The sequence below is a fragment of the Salmo trutta genome, chromosome 16 (genome assembly GCF_901001165.1).
Source record: "Salmo trutta chromosome 16, fSalTru1.1, whole genome shotgun sequence".
Lineage (NCBI taxonomy): Eukaryota > Metazoa > Chordata > Actinopteri > Salmoniformes > Salmonidae > Salmo > Salmo trutta.
Genome location: NC_042972.1, coordinates 53291828 through 53308820, shown reverse-complemented (window position 1 = coordinate 53308820; position 16993 = coordinate 53291828). Strand labels below are relative to the sequence as shown.

The 16993-nt window shown below is 41.1% G+C and overlaps 1 protein-coding gene across 4 annotated transcripts in view; it reads left to right on the top strand.

Moving 5' to 3' along the window:
• LOC115151028 (metabotropic glutamate receptor 4-like) overlaps nucleotides 1-13108 on the top strand; it is a 283964-nt gene extending 270856 nt beyond the window's left edge. For all 4 annotated transcript variants that reach the window (XM_029694935.1, XM_029694936.1, XM_029694937.1 and 1 more), the window contains 2 exons: nucleotides 4006-4252; nucleotides 12382-13108. In XM_029694935.1, coding sequence (XP_029550795.1) covers nucleotides 4006-4252; nucleotides 12382-12431 — 297 coding nt within the window. In that variant the 3' untranslated portion in view covers nucleotides 12432-13108. The remainder of the gene's footprint in view (nucleotides 1-4005; nucleotides 4253-12381) is intronic.
• The last annotated feature ends 3885 nt before the right edge of the window (nucleotides 13109-16993 follow it).

The following is a 16993-nucleotide window of genomic DNA, read 5'->3' as shown; positions in this document are numbered from 1 at the left end:
TGTGTGTGTGTGTGTGTGTGTGTGTGTGTGTGTGTGTGTGTGTGTGTTTCACCAGATCCCATCCAATTGAACACTTACAGGAGATTCTGGAGTGGTGCCCGAGACAGCGTTTTCCACCACCATCAACAAAACACCAAATTATGGAATTTCTCGTGAAAGAATGGTGTCGCATCCATCCAGACACTTGTAGAATCTATGCCAAGTCGCATTGAAGCTGTTTTAGCAGCTCGTGGTGGCCCCCAGCCCTATTAAGACACTTAATGTGGGGTTTCCTTTTCTGCAAGTTATTTAAAATATGATGAAAAAAACATGATTGCAAAGAGTTCATTACAACAACAAAGGACTTATGAAACAAACGTTCAAACTAAAGGAAACTTCTTGGCAGAGAAACGTTTTGATACCCTGCCATAAAATAACGCAATATATGTCACAACAGGTGTAAATATATGGGTCATGGCAGTGTTATGACCATATTATGACAGGTTATGACATGTTATGACATGGTTATAACGTAATATGAAGGTGGGTGTCAAGTGAAGTTTAACCATTAGTACAATACAGCAGCAGATAACATAAACCAAATAATCGATCAAATAATTTCCCACTACAACTTGTCCTGATTGTCCCGATTTGTCACGTCCTGACCAGTATAGAGTATATTTGGTTATTGTACTTTGGTCAGGACGTGGCAGAGGGTAGTTGATGTATGTATTATGGGGTTTGTCACTGGTCTATGTCTGTGTTTCTATGTCTAGTTGATTGGGGTTGGACTCTCAATTGAAGGCAGGTGTGTTGAGTTGCCTTTGATTGGGAGTCCTATATAGTAGGGTGTGTTTGTCTTTGTTTTTCGTGGGTAGTTGTTTGAGAGCACTGCTTTTTGTTGAGCCTGCTTTCACTGTTTCATGTCGTTAGTTTGTTTATTGTTTTCTTCCGTGGTGTTCGCATTATTTTATAAATAAATATGTTGAGCACGAAACCCGCTGCGCATTGGTCCCTTTCTCTCTACGACGACAAGCGTGACACGATTATTTATTTGTTCTTAACCTGTTGAGGATCTTATCCCGATCTTATCCCGGTATTGGGATTCATTGTCATGTGACCATGGCGGGGAATTCAAAACTGCAAGAGTAATCATTTCAAAAAATCAAATAATCAACTATTTTCCTCCATTTGAAAGATATATCTCCTAAATCTAACCACGCTGTCCGATTTTCAGAGGCATTACGGAGAATGCATAAAGTTAGGTTATGTGAGGAGAGTACATTGACAATAGCTGCGTGTAATGTTTAGCCAATTCAAAGAAGGGCATCAACAGACAGAAAACTAGCTAGAATTATGCACTTACCTTTGACAATCTGCATCAGATGACACTCATAGGACATTATGTTATACAATACATGCATTTTTAGTTCCATCAAGTTCATATTTATATCCAAAAACAGCATTTACAGTCGCGGTGAAATTCAGAATTTTTTTCGGCTCGAATGCACCCAGTGAATCCAGCATTACAAATCACGGAATTACTATTCGAAAACATTGGTAAATTATAATATTGTCATTCAAAGAATAATATATTATCATCTCGTAATTGCTACCGAAGGGCCAGATCTCAAAATAACTTTACTGGGAAATCACATTTTGTATAAACTGGGTACTATGCTAACAACAATAAGCTATATGCTAAGCTAAGCTAAGCTATACCGTTAGCATTAGCATCATCTAATATCGATAATAACATTCTAAATATCCCCTTACCTTTGATTATCTCCATCAGAAGGCGCTGCCAGAGATCCCAGGTCCAGAACAAATGTGGTTTCTTTTGACAAAGTTCATAATTTATGTCCAAATAGTTAGCGTTCAGTAGGCTCCCACAAAATGAGGTGGGCAGTGTAAAGTCACGTCGAAAAACTAAAGAAAACCTAGTAAATAATCTATTTACGTTTGTTTAAACATGTCAAACGTTGTTTAGCACTAATCTTTTGTTCCATTTTTAACGTGAAACATCAGTAAACATCAGTAATATTTTCACACAACCTATCAAGTGTCTAGAATAAACGATAATGACAAAGGCACTCTTCTCAGATTCATGCGCAGGCGCAAAAAATGAAGTGATGACGTGTCAACTTGTAAGCTTTCTAATTCGGTGTGTATTTATCACAGATGCTTCAAACAACTTTCTAAAGATCGTTGACATCTAGTGGAAGCAGTAGGAGTTGCGAACTGAATCCTTTCTCACTGTGGTATCTTTAAAACAATGACACTAAATAGTACAGTCACAAAATTCTCTTTTTTTTTAATCTATTTTTCACAGGTTTTTGCCTGCAATATGAGTTTTGTTATACTTACAGACACCATTCAAACTGTTTTAGAAAATTCAGAGTGTTTTCTATCCGAATGTGTTAATAATATGCATATCCTAGCTTCTGAGTTGGTGTAGGAGGCAGTTAAAAATGGGCACATATTTCTTTCAAAATTCTCAATACTGCCCCCGTGGCCCGTAGAGGTTAAATGAATCCATGGATAACAACTTGGGTCCTGAATCCCCCCCGCCATAAGACAGCAGAGCCGAACACAGCCCAGAGCAGAGCACTAGTGGACTGTGTCTCCACAGCTGTGAGAGGCTCTACCACCGCTGGCATCTGCTCCTCTAACGTCCCATCCACCATTCTCGATGGTGATGCGCTTCACCTAGATGGTAAGCAAAGCAATCTGGAGAGAAAGCGGAGCGCCTTAGAGGGTTAGACATAACAAAAACAAACAAAGACACACTAGCAGAGGTAAAGTCTGGGGATGCTACACTATGTTGATGAAACAGCAGGAGGGAATCTCTTGCTGCATTAGATAGCTAGCTACAGAGAAAGGTCTAGTCAAATCGAACAGATTTGAATTATAGTGGTCTCTCAGGAAAATGCCTTACAGGTTAACACACTATTGGTATTTATTGATTTCATTACATGTTAAACGAGATGTGTCAGTGTGGATTATGTTTGTTTTATGTTGGGTCACACAGTGTCATGTTATAAAATCATTTGGGTCTATACCATCTTATATTAGCCCAACCTTTAATTGCTTTTCCCTGATCAGGTCAGGTGATCAGTATTTGTAACAATGTACTGTACACATTACAATTCATACGAGCCTGTCCCTCCCCTTAAAAGTTCTCAATAAGATGGCCTAATTAACACAGTTCTGCTTTGCAAACACTTAAAATGGAGTGAGGGAGACTGCTGATCAGCAAGGCCCTCCCCTGTGATTCACAATGTTCAGCCATGGATAAAAAATGCATGAGGTTATTTTGTTTTTATGGGGCAGCTTGTAGTGAATCAGAATAGGATAGATAGGCTGGTGTTATGACATTCTGTTTTAAAGGTTGACGTGATGGCCATGTTAAAACAAGCGCTCAACAAACAAGAGTGTCTTGGTTGCTTGGTTTTGTGCACCGTGATGGTGGTGGTTGTGTGTGTGTGTGTGTGTGTGTGGGGCGGGGGGGGGGGGGTTATGAAGAGAGTATCAAGCCATCCTACCAACAGATACCTTCATTAATTATTGACTTGTGTAATGTGAAATGCAATTAATAATAGTGATACACCACAAACATGTCTTATATGCTTTAGGCTTACAGTATATACTCTATTACACATACTCGTTACACATGCACAAGAACTTTGGTGAAGAGTAAAGCTTTGTCATGGATTGTACGGTGTCTGTTGTGTCCTTCACAAATCATTTCCGTCTCTTCATGAAGGACATACAGCAAGGACAAATGGACAGAAGTATGTAACCTCAGATAAGTAAAGAGAGTTTGACCTGAGCATTAACATCTAGAGTAAACCACCGGGGATGCGGTGGAGCAGTAACTGTCGATTCATAGTGTTCTTTATTAACTTTAGGCAGGGAATACAGCCGGCAGATTGTGTATGGTTCCCGACACCGGTTACATTAACCCTAATCATAACCAATTTCGATCCGTAGATCTAACACAGTCTCCTTGACATTACTTTACAGATGTACATCCAGACCACCACGCTGACCATCTCTGTGAGCCTGAGTGCGTCTGTCTCTCTGGGGATGCTGTACATGCCCAAGGTCTACGTGATCCTCAGGCACCCGGAGCAGAACGTGCCCAAACGCACACGCAGCCTCAAGGCTGTGGTCACAGCTGCCACCATGTCCAACAAGTTCAACCCCAAGGCGAGCCTACGTCCCAACGGAGAAGCCAAGTCCGAGTTGTGTGAGAGCCTGGAAACACAAGGTGAGTTATAAGGTGAAGACTAATATATGCTATATATACTGAACAAAAATATAAATGCAACGTGCAATAATTTCAAAGATTTTACTAAGTTATATGAGGAAATCAATCAATTGAAATAAATTCATTAGGCACTATTCTATGGATTTCACATGACTGGGAATACAGATATGCCTCTGTTGGTCACAGATACCTTAAAAGAAATGGGCCTCTCAACGGGCCTCAGGATCTCGTCATGATATTTCTGTACATTCAAATTGCCATAGCTTGTGCCTGCCCATACCATAACCCCAATGCCACCATGGGGCACTCTTTTCACAACGTTGACATCAGCAAACTGCTCACCCACAATTCTCTAAAACAACATTGGAGGCGGCTTATGGTAGAGAAATGAATTTCCTATTCTCTGGCAACATTCCTGCAGTCAGCATGCCACTTGCACACTCCCTCAAAACTTGAAACATCTGTGGCATTGTGTTGTATGACAAAACTACACATTTTAGAGTGGCCTTTTATTGTCCCCAGCATAAGGTGCACCTGTGTAATGAGCATGTTGTTTAATCAGCTTCTTGATATGCTTCACCTTATTTCAGCTTATGAAATATGGGACCAACACTTTACATGTTGTGTTTATATTTTTGTTCAGTGTACATGTCAGCCTTGGCTGAGAGCTCCCTTGTGTGTCTTTAAATGTTAAATGTATTTTACCCTTCAGGCACTGTAAATAACATGAATAAATTGGTTTAAGAGGTGGAACGCAAAGTATCCAAATCATTATTTAATGGCCACCTTGAGCCATTTTTAATTTTAAGTCAGTTTGTGAGTTGGGGGAGGCATTAAAACATTCCATGATAGGCTCAAAATCTCCACTGTGTGTGGATATCACTAAGGAGGGCATTCATACCAGGAGTGGTGTACTGTATAGTCCTACTTCACCAGCTACGTCAACGCCATACACAATTAACCTATTGTATTGTATTGAATGTATGAGATCCATTTCAATACTTGTTAAACACCATATGCAACAACCATGTTTAATTTGATAATTTCAATGCATTCAGTTGACTATCACAGAAAGACACTGTTCAATATGCTGAACAGGTATATTTTCAGCAGTTTGGCTCAGATGTGTGGCAGTGTTCAAAGACCAGGGTGTAATTAATTGAGAGGTAAATGAGTTTCCTTTCTGAACCAGCTGAACCTCTCTCTGCCTGAGTCCATCTCCCTCTAATTTCAATAGCAATAAAAATGCTTGGTGGTTTCTGGGACAGACTCTGGCTTTATACAACTGTGGTAAATAATGATTTCAACCGTTGACTCAGCAGAAAATGTCTCAGGTGATGGCCAAAACACTCACCCACACGGCTGGCTCGCTTCCCTCAGAAAAGAAAAAAGGGGTCTGAGTCGGTAATGTCTGTCAATAGAGATAGACTCTCTATTTGTGGCTAAATCTTAATGACGGATGCATATCGTGATGATTCACTGTTCCCCGAGAGCTAGGCTACAGTATTTTGGGGATTATTTAGCCCCTGCAATTTTTATTTACTGATAACAAAAGTACAGAGATGTTCTCCAAAAATACATTGTTGACAATTTACTGTAGTTGTTTATATTGAATGCAACATTGTAAATATTTGATGGCAAAATGATGAGGATGCTGAGCATGGAGTGGCGTTACATAACATCTACACATAGGCCTTTATCTTAAAAACATTTATTTAGTTTAACAACAACAGTGACGATGTAACAATAAGTGAGGATAGGGAGATTTGATAGCAAGCCTAGTGGCTAGCTCATTGGGCCAGTAACCAAAAGGTTGCAGGATCAAATCCCTGAGCTGACAAGGTAAAAATCTGTTATTCTGCCTCTGAACAAGGCAATAAACCCACTGTTCCCTGGTAGGCTGTCATTGTAAATAAGAATTTGTTCTTAACTGAATTGTGGCAGCGTAACCTAGTGGTTAGAGTGTTGGACTAGTAGCCAAAAGGTTACTAGTCAAATCCCCGAGCTGACAAGGTACAAATCTGTAGTTTTACCCCTGAACAAGGCAGTTAACCCACTGTTCCTAGGCTGTCATTGAAAATAAGATTTTGTTCTTAAAACCTCTCTAGGGTAGGTGGGACGAAATCGTCCCACCTACGTAACAGCCAGTGGAATCCTGTGGCGCGTTATTCAAATACCTTAGAAATGCTATTACTTCAATTTTTCAAACATATGACTATTTTACACCATTTTAAAGACAAGACTCTCATTAATCTAACCACACTGTCCGATTTCAAAAAGGCTTTACAACGAAAGCAAAACATTAGATTATGTCAGCAGAGTACCCAGCCAGAAATAATCAGACACCCATTTTTCAAGCTAGCATATAATGTCACATAAACCCAAACCACAGCTAAATGCAGCACTAACCTTTGATGATCTTCATCAGATGACACTTCTAGGACATTATGTTATACAATACATGCATGTTTTGTTCAATCAAGTTCATATTTATATCAAAAACCAGCTTTTTGCATTAGCATGTGACGTTCAGAACTAGCATACCCCCCGCAAACTTCCGGAGAATTTAATAAATTACTCACGATAAACGTTCCCAAAAAAATAACAATTATTTTAAGAATTATAGATACAGAACTCCTCTATGCACTCGCTATGTCCGATTTTAAAATAGCTTTTCGGTGAAAGCACATTTTGCAATATTCTAAGTAGATAGCCCGGCATCACAGGGCTAGCTATTTAGACACCCACCAAGTTTAGCCCTCACCAAAGTCAGATTTACTATAAGAAAAATTGTATTACCTTTGCTGTTCTTCGTCAGAATGCACTCCCAGGACTTCTACTTCAATAACAAATGTTGGTTTGGTTCAAAATAATCCATAGTTATGTTCAAATATCCTCTGTTTTGTTAGTGCGTTCAAGACACTATCCGAAGTGTAAAGAAGGGTGATGCGCCCGACGCGTTTCGTGACAAAAAAATTCTAAATATTCCATTACCGTAATTCGAAGCATGTCAACCGCTGTTTAAAATCAATTTTTATGCCATTTTTCTCATAAAAAAGCGATAATATTCCAACCGGGAATCTGTGTTTTAGTTCAAAGAGAGAGAAAATAAAAACATGGGGTCGCCTCGTGCATGCGCCTCAGTCTCATTGTCCTCTGATAGACCACTTACCAAAGGCGCTAATGTTTTTCAGCCAGGGATGGAATTACATCATTCAGCTTTTTCCCGGGTTCTGAGAGCCTATGGGAGCCGTAGGAAGTGTCACGTTACAGCAAAGATCCTCAGTTTTCAATAAAGAGATCCAAGAAGCCCAAGGAATGGTCAGAGAGGGCACTTCCTGTACAGAATCTTCTCAGGTTTTTGCCTGCCATTTGAGTTCTGTTATACTCACAGACACCATTCAAACAGTTTTAGAAACGTTAGGGTGTTTTCTATCCAAAGCCAATAATTATATGCATTTTCTAGTTTCTGGGCAGTAGTAATAACCAGATTAAATCGGGTATGTTTTTTATCCAGCCGTGTAAATACTGCCCCCTAGCCCTAACAGGTTAACTGCCTTAACAAGCCTTCCCTGTAGCTCAGTTGGTAGAGCATGGTGTTTGCAACGCAAGGGTTGTGGGTTCGATTCCCACGGGGGGCCAGCACAGGAAAGGAAAAAAAAAAAAATGAAATGAAATGTATGCATTCACTACTGTAAGTCGCTCTGGATAAGAGCATCTGCTAAATGACTGAAATGTAAATGTAACTGACTTGCCAAGTTAAATAAAGGTAAAATAAAAAAAGATCAGATAAGACAGTTAGGAAAGAACTGGAGAGTTGTGGGCTGATTACCCAGTAGACAGGGTAGGAAGAGGTGGAGGTCTGGGAGGGGATTGAGAGCCCACCCACTGTACAAACATGACAGGGACAATATACTGCGTTTGTATATATACACTGCTCAAAAAAATAAAGGGAACACTAAAATAACACATCCTAGATCTGAATGAATGAAATAATCTTATTAAATACTTTTTTCTTTACATAGTTGAATGTGCTGACAACAAAATCACACAAAAATAATCAATGGAAAACCAATTTATCAACCCATCGAGGTCTGGATTTGGAGTCACGCTCAAAATTAAAGTGGAAAACCACACTACAGGCTGATCCAACTTGATGTAATGTCCTTAAAACAAGTCAAAATGAGGCTCAGTAGTGTGTGTGGCCTCCACGTGCCTGTATGACCTCCCTACAATGCCTGGGCATGCTCCTGATGAGGTGGCGGATGGTCTCCTGAGGGATCTCCTCCCAGACCTGGGCTAAAGCATCCGCCAACTCCTGGACAGTCTGTGGTGCAACGTGGCGTTGGTGGATGGAGCGAGACATGATGTCCCAGATGTGCTCAATTGGATTCAGGTCTGGGGAACAGGCGGGCCAGTCCATAGCATCAATGCCTTCCTCTTGCAGGAACTGCTGACACACTCCAGCCACATGAGGTCTAGCATTGTCTTACATTAGGAGGAACCCAGAGCCAACCGCACCAGCATATGGTCTCACAAGGGGTCTGAGGATCTCATCTTGGTACCTAATGGCAGTCAGGCTACCTCTGGCGAGCACATGGAGGGCTGTGCGGCCCCCCAAAGAAATGCCACCCCACACCATGACTGACCCACCGCCAAACCTGTCATGCTGGAGGATGTTGCAGGCAGTAGAACATTCTCCATGGCGTCTCCAGACTGTCACGTCTGTCACATGTGCTCAGTGTGAACCTGCTTTCATCTGTGAAGAGCACAGGGCGCCAGTGGCGAATTTGCCAATCTTGGTGATCTCTGGCAAATGCCAAACATCCTGCACGGTGTTGGGCTGTAAGCACAACCCCCACCTGTGGACGTCGGGCCCTCATACCACCCTCATGGAGGCTGTTTCTGACCGTTTGAGCAGACACATGCACATTTGTGGCCTGCTGGAGGTCATTTTGCAGGGCTCTGGCAGTGCTCCTCCTTGCACAAAGGCGGAGGTAGGGGTCCTACTGCTGGGTTGTTGCCCTCCTACAGCCTCCTCCACGTCTCCTGATGTACTGGCCTGTCTCCTGGTAGCGCCTCCATGCTCTGGACACTACGCTGACAGACACAGCAAACCTTCTTGCCACAGCTCGCATTGATGTGCCATCCTGGATGAGCTGCACTACCTGAGCCACTTGTGTGGGTTGTAGATTCCGTCTCATGCTACCACTAGAGTGAAAGCACCTCCAGCATTCAAAAGTGACCAAAACATCAGCCAGGAAGCATAGGAACTGAGAAGTGGTCTTTGGTCACCACCTGCAGAACCACTCCTTTATTGGGGGAGTCTTGCTAATTGCCTATAATTTCCACCTGTTGTCTATTCCATTTGCACAACAGCATGTGAAATGTATTGTCAATCAGTGTTGCTTCCTAAGTGGACAGTTTGATTTCACAGAAGTGTGATTGACTTGGAGTTACATTGTGTTGTTTAAGTGTTCCCTTTATTTTTTTGAGCAGTATATATATATCACACACTACCATTTACAAGTTTGGAGTAACTTAGAAATGTCCTTGTTTTTGAAAGAAAAATAACATCAAATTGATCATAAATACAGTGTAGACATTGATAATGTTGTAAAGGACTATTGTAGCTGTATATGGCAGATTTTGTAATGGAATATCTACGTAGCAACCCTCACTCCTGTGTTCCAATGGCACGTTGTGTTAGCTAATCCAAGTGTAGCATTTTAAAAGGCTAATTGATCATTAGAAAACCCTTTTGCAATTATGTTAGCACAGCTGAAAACTGCTGTTCTGATTAAAGAAGCAATAAAACTGGCCTTCTTTAGACTAGTTGAGTATCTGGAGCATCAGCATTTATGAGTTCAATTACAGGCTCAAAATGGCCAGAAACAAAGACTTTTCTGAAACTCGTCAGTCTATTCTTGTTCTGAGAAATTAAGGCTATTCCATGCGAGAAATTGCCAAGAAACTGAAGATCTCGTACAATGCTGTGTACTACTCCCTTCACAGAACAGCGCAAACTGGCTCTAACCAGAATAGAAAGAGGAGTGGGAGGCCCCAGTGCACAACTGAGCAAGAGGACAAGTACATCTAGTTTGGGAAACAGATGACTCACAAGTCCTCAACTGGCAGCTTCATTAAATAGTACCTGCAAAACACCAGTCTCAACGTTAACAGTGAAGAGGCGACTCCGGGATGCTGGCCTTCTAGGCAGAGTTGCAAAGAAAAAGCTATATCTCAGACTGGCCAATAAAAATAAAAGATTAAGATGGGCAAAAGAACACAGACACTGGACAGAGGAACTCTGCCTAAAAGGCCAGCATCCCGGAGTTGCCTCTTCACTGTTAACGTTGAGACTGGCATTTTGCAGGCACTATTTCATGAAGCTTAAAGTTGAAGACTTGTGAGGCGTCTGTTTCTCAAACTTTCAGCCTGTAATCAAACCCACAAATGCTAATGCTCCAGATACTCAACTAGTCTAAAGGCCAGTAGAAAGAGTGGGAAGGGAAGCGCTACGAAGGTACACCATAGTACATTTTGGTAGACAGAAGGTGCTCTTTGGTAAAAGGGGTGAATTGGTCATCAAAAAGAAAGGAGGACCAAGGCACTCTTCATATAATTAATTAAAATGCCTTTAATTGTATGGCATGTTCAATAGAAACAAAGTTTTAAAAAATCTGACGCGTTTCGGCTGCATGTCCTTCGTCAGGGGGTACAAAGAAATAATACAATGTCCTCTTTTGAACAGCTTTTCCAATTAGCCCTAATTTGAAGAGGGAGTGGTTACAAAATTGATTGGACGCACCTAGTAAGCAATACCATACACTTTCATTTATACTAGGCAAGTCAGTTAAGGACAAATTCTTATTTTCAATGTCCCAGGAACAGTGGGTTAACTGCCTTGTTTAGGGGCAGAACGACAGATTTGTACCTTGTCAGCTCAGGGATTCGATGTTGCAACCTTTTGGTTACTAGTCCAACACTTTAACCACTAGGCTAAACTGTCACCCCACTAAAAAGTGAAATACTGTAGCTATGTTATCAAAAAATGTAACTCCAAGCTAGAAGTATCAGAACGCCTATAAAGATAGTTCTAACCTTAAATATGACTGGGAGAAGTGTCGAGAATAAAAAAGTAATATATTCCATAGTACACTAGAACACAGCAAACATGAACAACAACAGTCTAAACATAGCTGCGGGCAATTGAGCAAAATGTCCACTAGATGACAGCAAATGGACCTATCACGACCCTACAGGAAGGGTGATAAATCCATATCTTCATTTAAACCAGGGTACTTAGTGGCCTGTAGTTTGAAAATCCCCAAACTTTCCCTTTGGTTTAACTGTTTAAGACGGTCCCCTTTTCTAATTGAGGCCGGAACATGATCAATACCCATAGCTTGTAGGGCGGCAGGGTTGCCATGGTGTAAGGACTTGTAGTGCCGTGCCTTGGGGTAGTCTTCATTGCCTACCCATATGGCGAACTTGTGTTGCGCTAAGCGATCTTGAAGGCGTCTCTTTGTCGGTCCAATGTAGAACACCTTGCACTGTGGACATTCCAATCTATAGATGACATGGGTGGTTTTGCAGTTAATGAAATGGTTAACGTAATACTCCATTTTAGAAGCTGTGTCAACAAAATACTTTTTCTGTGCAATATTTCTGCAATGGTTGCACTGGTTATATTTAAAAGAGCCCTTCTTTAATCCTTCTTTAACCTGTCTCTCACCTTCATCTACACTGATAGAAGTGGATTTAACAAGTGACATCAGTAAGGGATCATTGCTTTCACCTGGATTCACCTGGTCAGTCTATGTCATGGAAAGAGCAGGTGTTCATAATGTTTTGTATACCCAGTGCACCTACAGATACATCTATATATGAAACTTGGTCCAACCTGTAGCTGAAACGACATGGTATTTACTCTTAGGTGGATATAACATAATTAATATTTCTGGATATGTCATCATTGATATCCACCTGTCGATGTACTAAGCACAAAGTAGAAATTCTGCACCACTACTTACAAACGACAATGTATATAGTACAGCAATAACTTTGATGTTGCGCTGACCTTGTCTCTGTGTTGATCTCATCTCCTTCTTTCTCTTCTCTTTCAGCTTTCTCCACAAAACAAACATACATCAGCTACAGCAACCATGCAATCTAGGAGAGGAAGGCCATTGTCATTGCTCAGGATGGTCACCTTGTTGAACATTTTCTTATGCAGTGGAAATGGGGGGAAAAAAATAGGGCAAGAAAATTGACATGGGACATGTGAGGATCACTAAAGAATTTCATAGGGAGTAGTCATTGTTAAGGACAGAGAAAAGACAAACAGAGATGCAGGAAGGGACCCTCAGGGGACCCCAACTGAACAAAAACAGTATAATTGTGATGTTCCATCTTGTGTTGGCCATGGCAGACAAGACAAACACTTCCCTCCTGGCCAGAGTCCAGAGTACAGAGAGGATTCACGCAGGATGGGGCTTCTAATCCCTTGTCGTTGTTTACATTGCTGAGTTACCTTCTCTTTCACTATGACTTCTCATCTCAAGCTGACAATTGAAAGAATCTGTTTAGGTGTGTGCGATGCATTGTTGTAGTCTGCCAGTGTTGTCATCAGTAAGTGACATTGCTCTCAATGCTTCAGGAAGTTGCTGAAACACCAGTTTAAGAGTGGTCCGTCCTTAAATGTCTAGGAAGACTTTAAATTATGTAATTGTTAAAAAATATATTTCTAAAAGTATTCCAGTTTTTTTTAAAGACTGGATGGAAAAAATCATTCCAACAATGCAGGATACTTGTACTCCATCATAAAAAAAATAGAATGATTTTGACAACAAAGAATATGGTCATTATTCATTTTAAGCATGCCAGTTTGAACATCCTGTGTTGTGTTGTTAAAAAAATATATTTAGAATGCGTTCAAACTATGTTGCAGTGTCGTTCCCATTGTTTGGGCCTGAGCCTATTGTACGTAATCTCCAAACTGGTGAAGGTCTAGTGATTGATCTTTGTTTATTTGTGCTAAAATGAGGCCCCTAAAGTGAGGCCCTACCAGCTATCCAAAGGCTGCCGCTGCCCTCTTCCCACTACGTCCGTGCTTTAATACAGAAATTCCAGACTAAAATGAAGAGCCTGAAAGATGCCCTACAGTGAAATACCATAGCTGACCCCAATCCACTTCCACCAGCTATACTCCTGGTCACACATAAAGGATTTCATTGATTGATATGAATTATTTAAGCACCATACACCTACCAGTGCCCAGTCCACATGGGATAACACAACACTACTAAATACAATTTTCCTTTTACTCAAGGTACAGCTAAGTTGTACAGATCTAAAGCCATTAAAATGGAGATTAAGATAAAGTATGCACTAGCGAGTTGCCACACAGTGTTCATTCACCCAAGATGATATCCATAAGAGACTAATTCATCACAAAAAATTGTTGTCTCCGAGGACTGTCATGTTCTGTAAAATGCTTCAGGGATATGTTCGTATACTATATGACTGATGCCTCAAGCTGCAGAAAATAACCTACTCAAGACAAAATGCAAAAGGATCCAGTACTCATTTCAGTCACCTACAACTCTCTGAATAAATACAATATATGACCAAAAGTATATGGACACCTGATCGTCGAACATCTCATTCCAAAATCATGGTCATTAATATGGGGTTGGTCCCTCCGTTTGCTGCCCTAACAGCCTACGCTCTTCTGGGAAGGCTTTCCACTAGATGTTGGAACATTGCTTCAAGGACTTGCTTCAATTCAGCCACAAGAGCATGAGTGAGGTCGGGCACTGATGTTGGGCGATTAGGCCTGGCGGGTTGAGGTCAGGGCTCTGTGCAGGCTAGTCAAGGTCTTCCATACTGGTTTCAACAAACCATTTTTGTATGGACCTCACTTTGTGCACGGGGGAATTGTCAGGCTGAAACAGGAAAGGGACTTCCCCAAACTGTTGCCACAAAATTGGAAGCACAGAATCGTCTAGTAAGTCATTGCATGCTGTAGCGTTAAGATTTCCCATTACTGGAACTAAGGGGCCTAGCCCGAACCACGAAAAAGAGCCCCAGACCGTTATTCCTCCTCCACCAATCTTTGAAGTTGGCGCTATGCATCCGGGCAGGTAGCGTTCTCCTGGCAACCGCCAAACCCAGATTTGTCCTTTGGACTGCCAGATGGTGAGGCAGGATTCATCACTCCAGAGAACTCATTTCCACTGCTCCAGTCCTATGGTGGCAAGCTTTACACCACTCCAGCCGACACTTGGCATTACGCATGGTGATCTTAGGCTTGTGTGTCACTGCTTGGCCATGGAAACCCATTTCATGAACAGTACTTGTGCTGATGTTGCTTCCAGAGGCAGTTTGGAACTTGGTAGTGCTTCAGCACTCAGCGATCACGTTCTGTGAGCTTGTGTGGCCTACCACTTCGAGGCTGAGCCGTTGTTACTCCTAGACGTTTCCACTTCACAATAACAGCACTTACAGTTGACTGGGGCCGCTCTAGCAGGGCAGAAATTTTACAAATGATTTGTTGGAAATGTGGCATCCTATGACGGTGCCATGTTGAAAATCACTGGGCTCTTCAGTATGGTCATTCTACTGCTAATGTTTGTCTATGGTGATTGCATGGCTGTGCGCTCAATTGTATACACCTGTCAGCAACGGGTAGGGCTGAAATAGCCAAATCCACTAAGTTCAAGGGTTGTCCACATACTTTTGTATATATAGTTTATATCAGAGGTGGGTTCTGTAAATCTGAGCAGCCCTTTAGTTTTCCTAGGGGAAAATTGTGAGGTCATTTGTGATGTGAATTCAATGCTTCTTTTCCATCTATCCCTCTGTATTACTTTCAACGCCATTTGTGTTGCAGAAATAAAATAATGTGAGTGCTGACGAAATTTAGTTAATGTCTGTTATTAAATAGATTGATGATGTCTGCTTTTATGTCCCGACAAAACTAAAAAGGGAAAAATGTGAACAAAAAATAAACAGTGCCTGACTATCTGACTATGTATTTGTAAAACCTATTGAAAACTAATGAAGTGTGTGGCGCATGTCCAGTTATTTTTATACAAAATCACATTTCTAATTAAAATGTTTTTAAAATTCCAAGCCTCTCTTCTTTCTTTCAAATGTTTTCTGTCAGTATTGCATTTTTATGGCCGAAAGAGTCCGTTGTTCAGAATGCGAAACAGTAAAGTAATAATTGACGGTAAAGTGCAACATTTGCCTGTTCCGTAATGGAGGAGGCCTCGCTCCCCTGGTCTGGAGAAGTAGTCAGACATGTCAGATAGAGAGGGAGAGAGAGAGAGTGATAAAGGGACTGAGGACCAACAGGACTGACCTGGCTGTCTCGGAGAGGGCAGCAGAGGGCAGTAGTGATGTTATTAATTTAGATGCAGGAAGTTCAGGAAGCTTCAGGCTATGACCAAAGATAGTACAGTATGAAGTTAGGTAGAAACTGCTTCTCCAATAGAAATCCCCGATCACGCTTCCAGGCAATGTCACGGGCAGAAACATGTCATCAGGTCTAACCGTCTTCTCACGCCAAACTATGAATGTGCAGGCCATCAAATCAAAGTCACTCCTTTGATATAAAGTTGTTTTTGAGAAAAAGGAAAATGTGTCAGTTTGTCACTTTCACAAGGTTGGAGTAATACGATGTTCAATTACTTAAGACTCAAATCTAGGTTAGTGCTTTTAGATTTCGAGAAACAACTAAGGAAGAATGGGAAGTCAATGAAAGAAGTGAAACAAACCCTGGGTTGGTCTGCTTCGCAAGCGTTCCTGGAAGTCTCACGATGTTGCACCTCTGGGTTTAGAAAGTCTGTGCTATTACATTAACTTAACTGGTGAAATAACATCACTATTTGGCAAAAAACAAACCAACAATCACACAAACTTGGTAACACTTTATAATAACTCCACGTACTAAAGCATTTATAATAGATTAGTAAATAGTTTATTCATAATTTATGAATCATCACTCCCACATTTGCAAATGTTAGTAACATAGTTGTTCACACATTTATAAGCAACTTTTAAAGTATTTAATAATGATTCATAAGATCATTTATAAATTGTTTAATGTAGGTCCTTATAAATCATTTACTAATGATTATTATATATATATATATATATATACTGTGCCTTTGGAAGGTTCTTAGGGCTAGGGTCTAGTTTCCTGAATTTACGCCTGTGTAACGGTCGTCTGTGGAAGAAGGAGTAGACCAAAGCGCAGCGTGGTACGTGTCCATGATGTTTAATATAACTTGAACACTGAAACAAAATAACAAAGTGGAACAAAACGCAACAGCTCTGTCAGGTGAACACACCAAACAGAAAACAACTACCCACACCAACTCTGTGGGAAAAGGCTACCTAAGTATGGTTCCCAATCAGAGACAACGATAGACAGCTGTCCCTGATTGAGAACCATACCCGGCCAAAACAAAGACATACCAAAACATAGAAAAAAGGACATAGAATGCCCACCCTAGTCACACCCTGTCCTAACCAAAATTGAGAATAAAAACCTCTCTATGACCAGGGCGTGACAGCCTGACTGACGTGCCCAAAGTAAACTGCCTGATACTCAGGCCCAGAAGCCAGGATATGCATATAATAGCATTGGATAGAAAACTCTTTGAAGTTTCTAAAACTGTTAAAATAACGTGTAAGACTATAACATAATTGATATGGCAGGCGAAAATC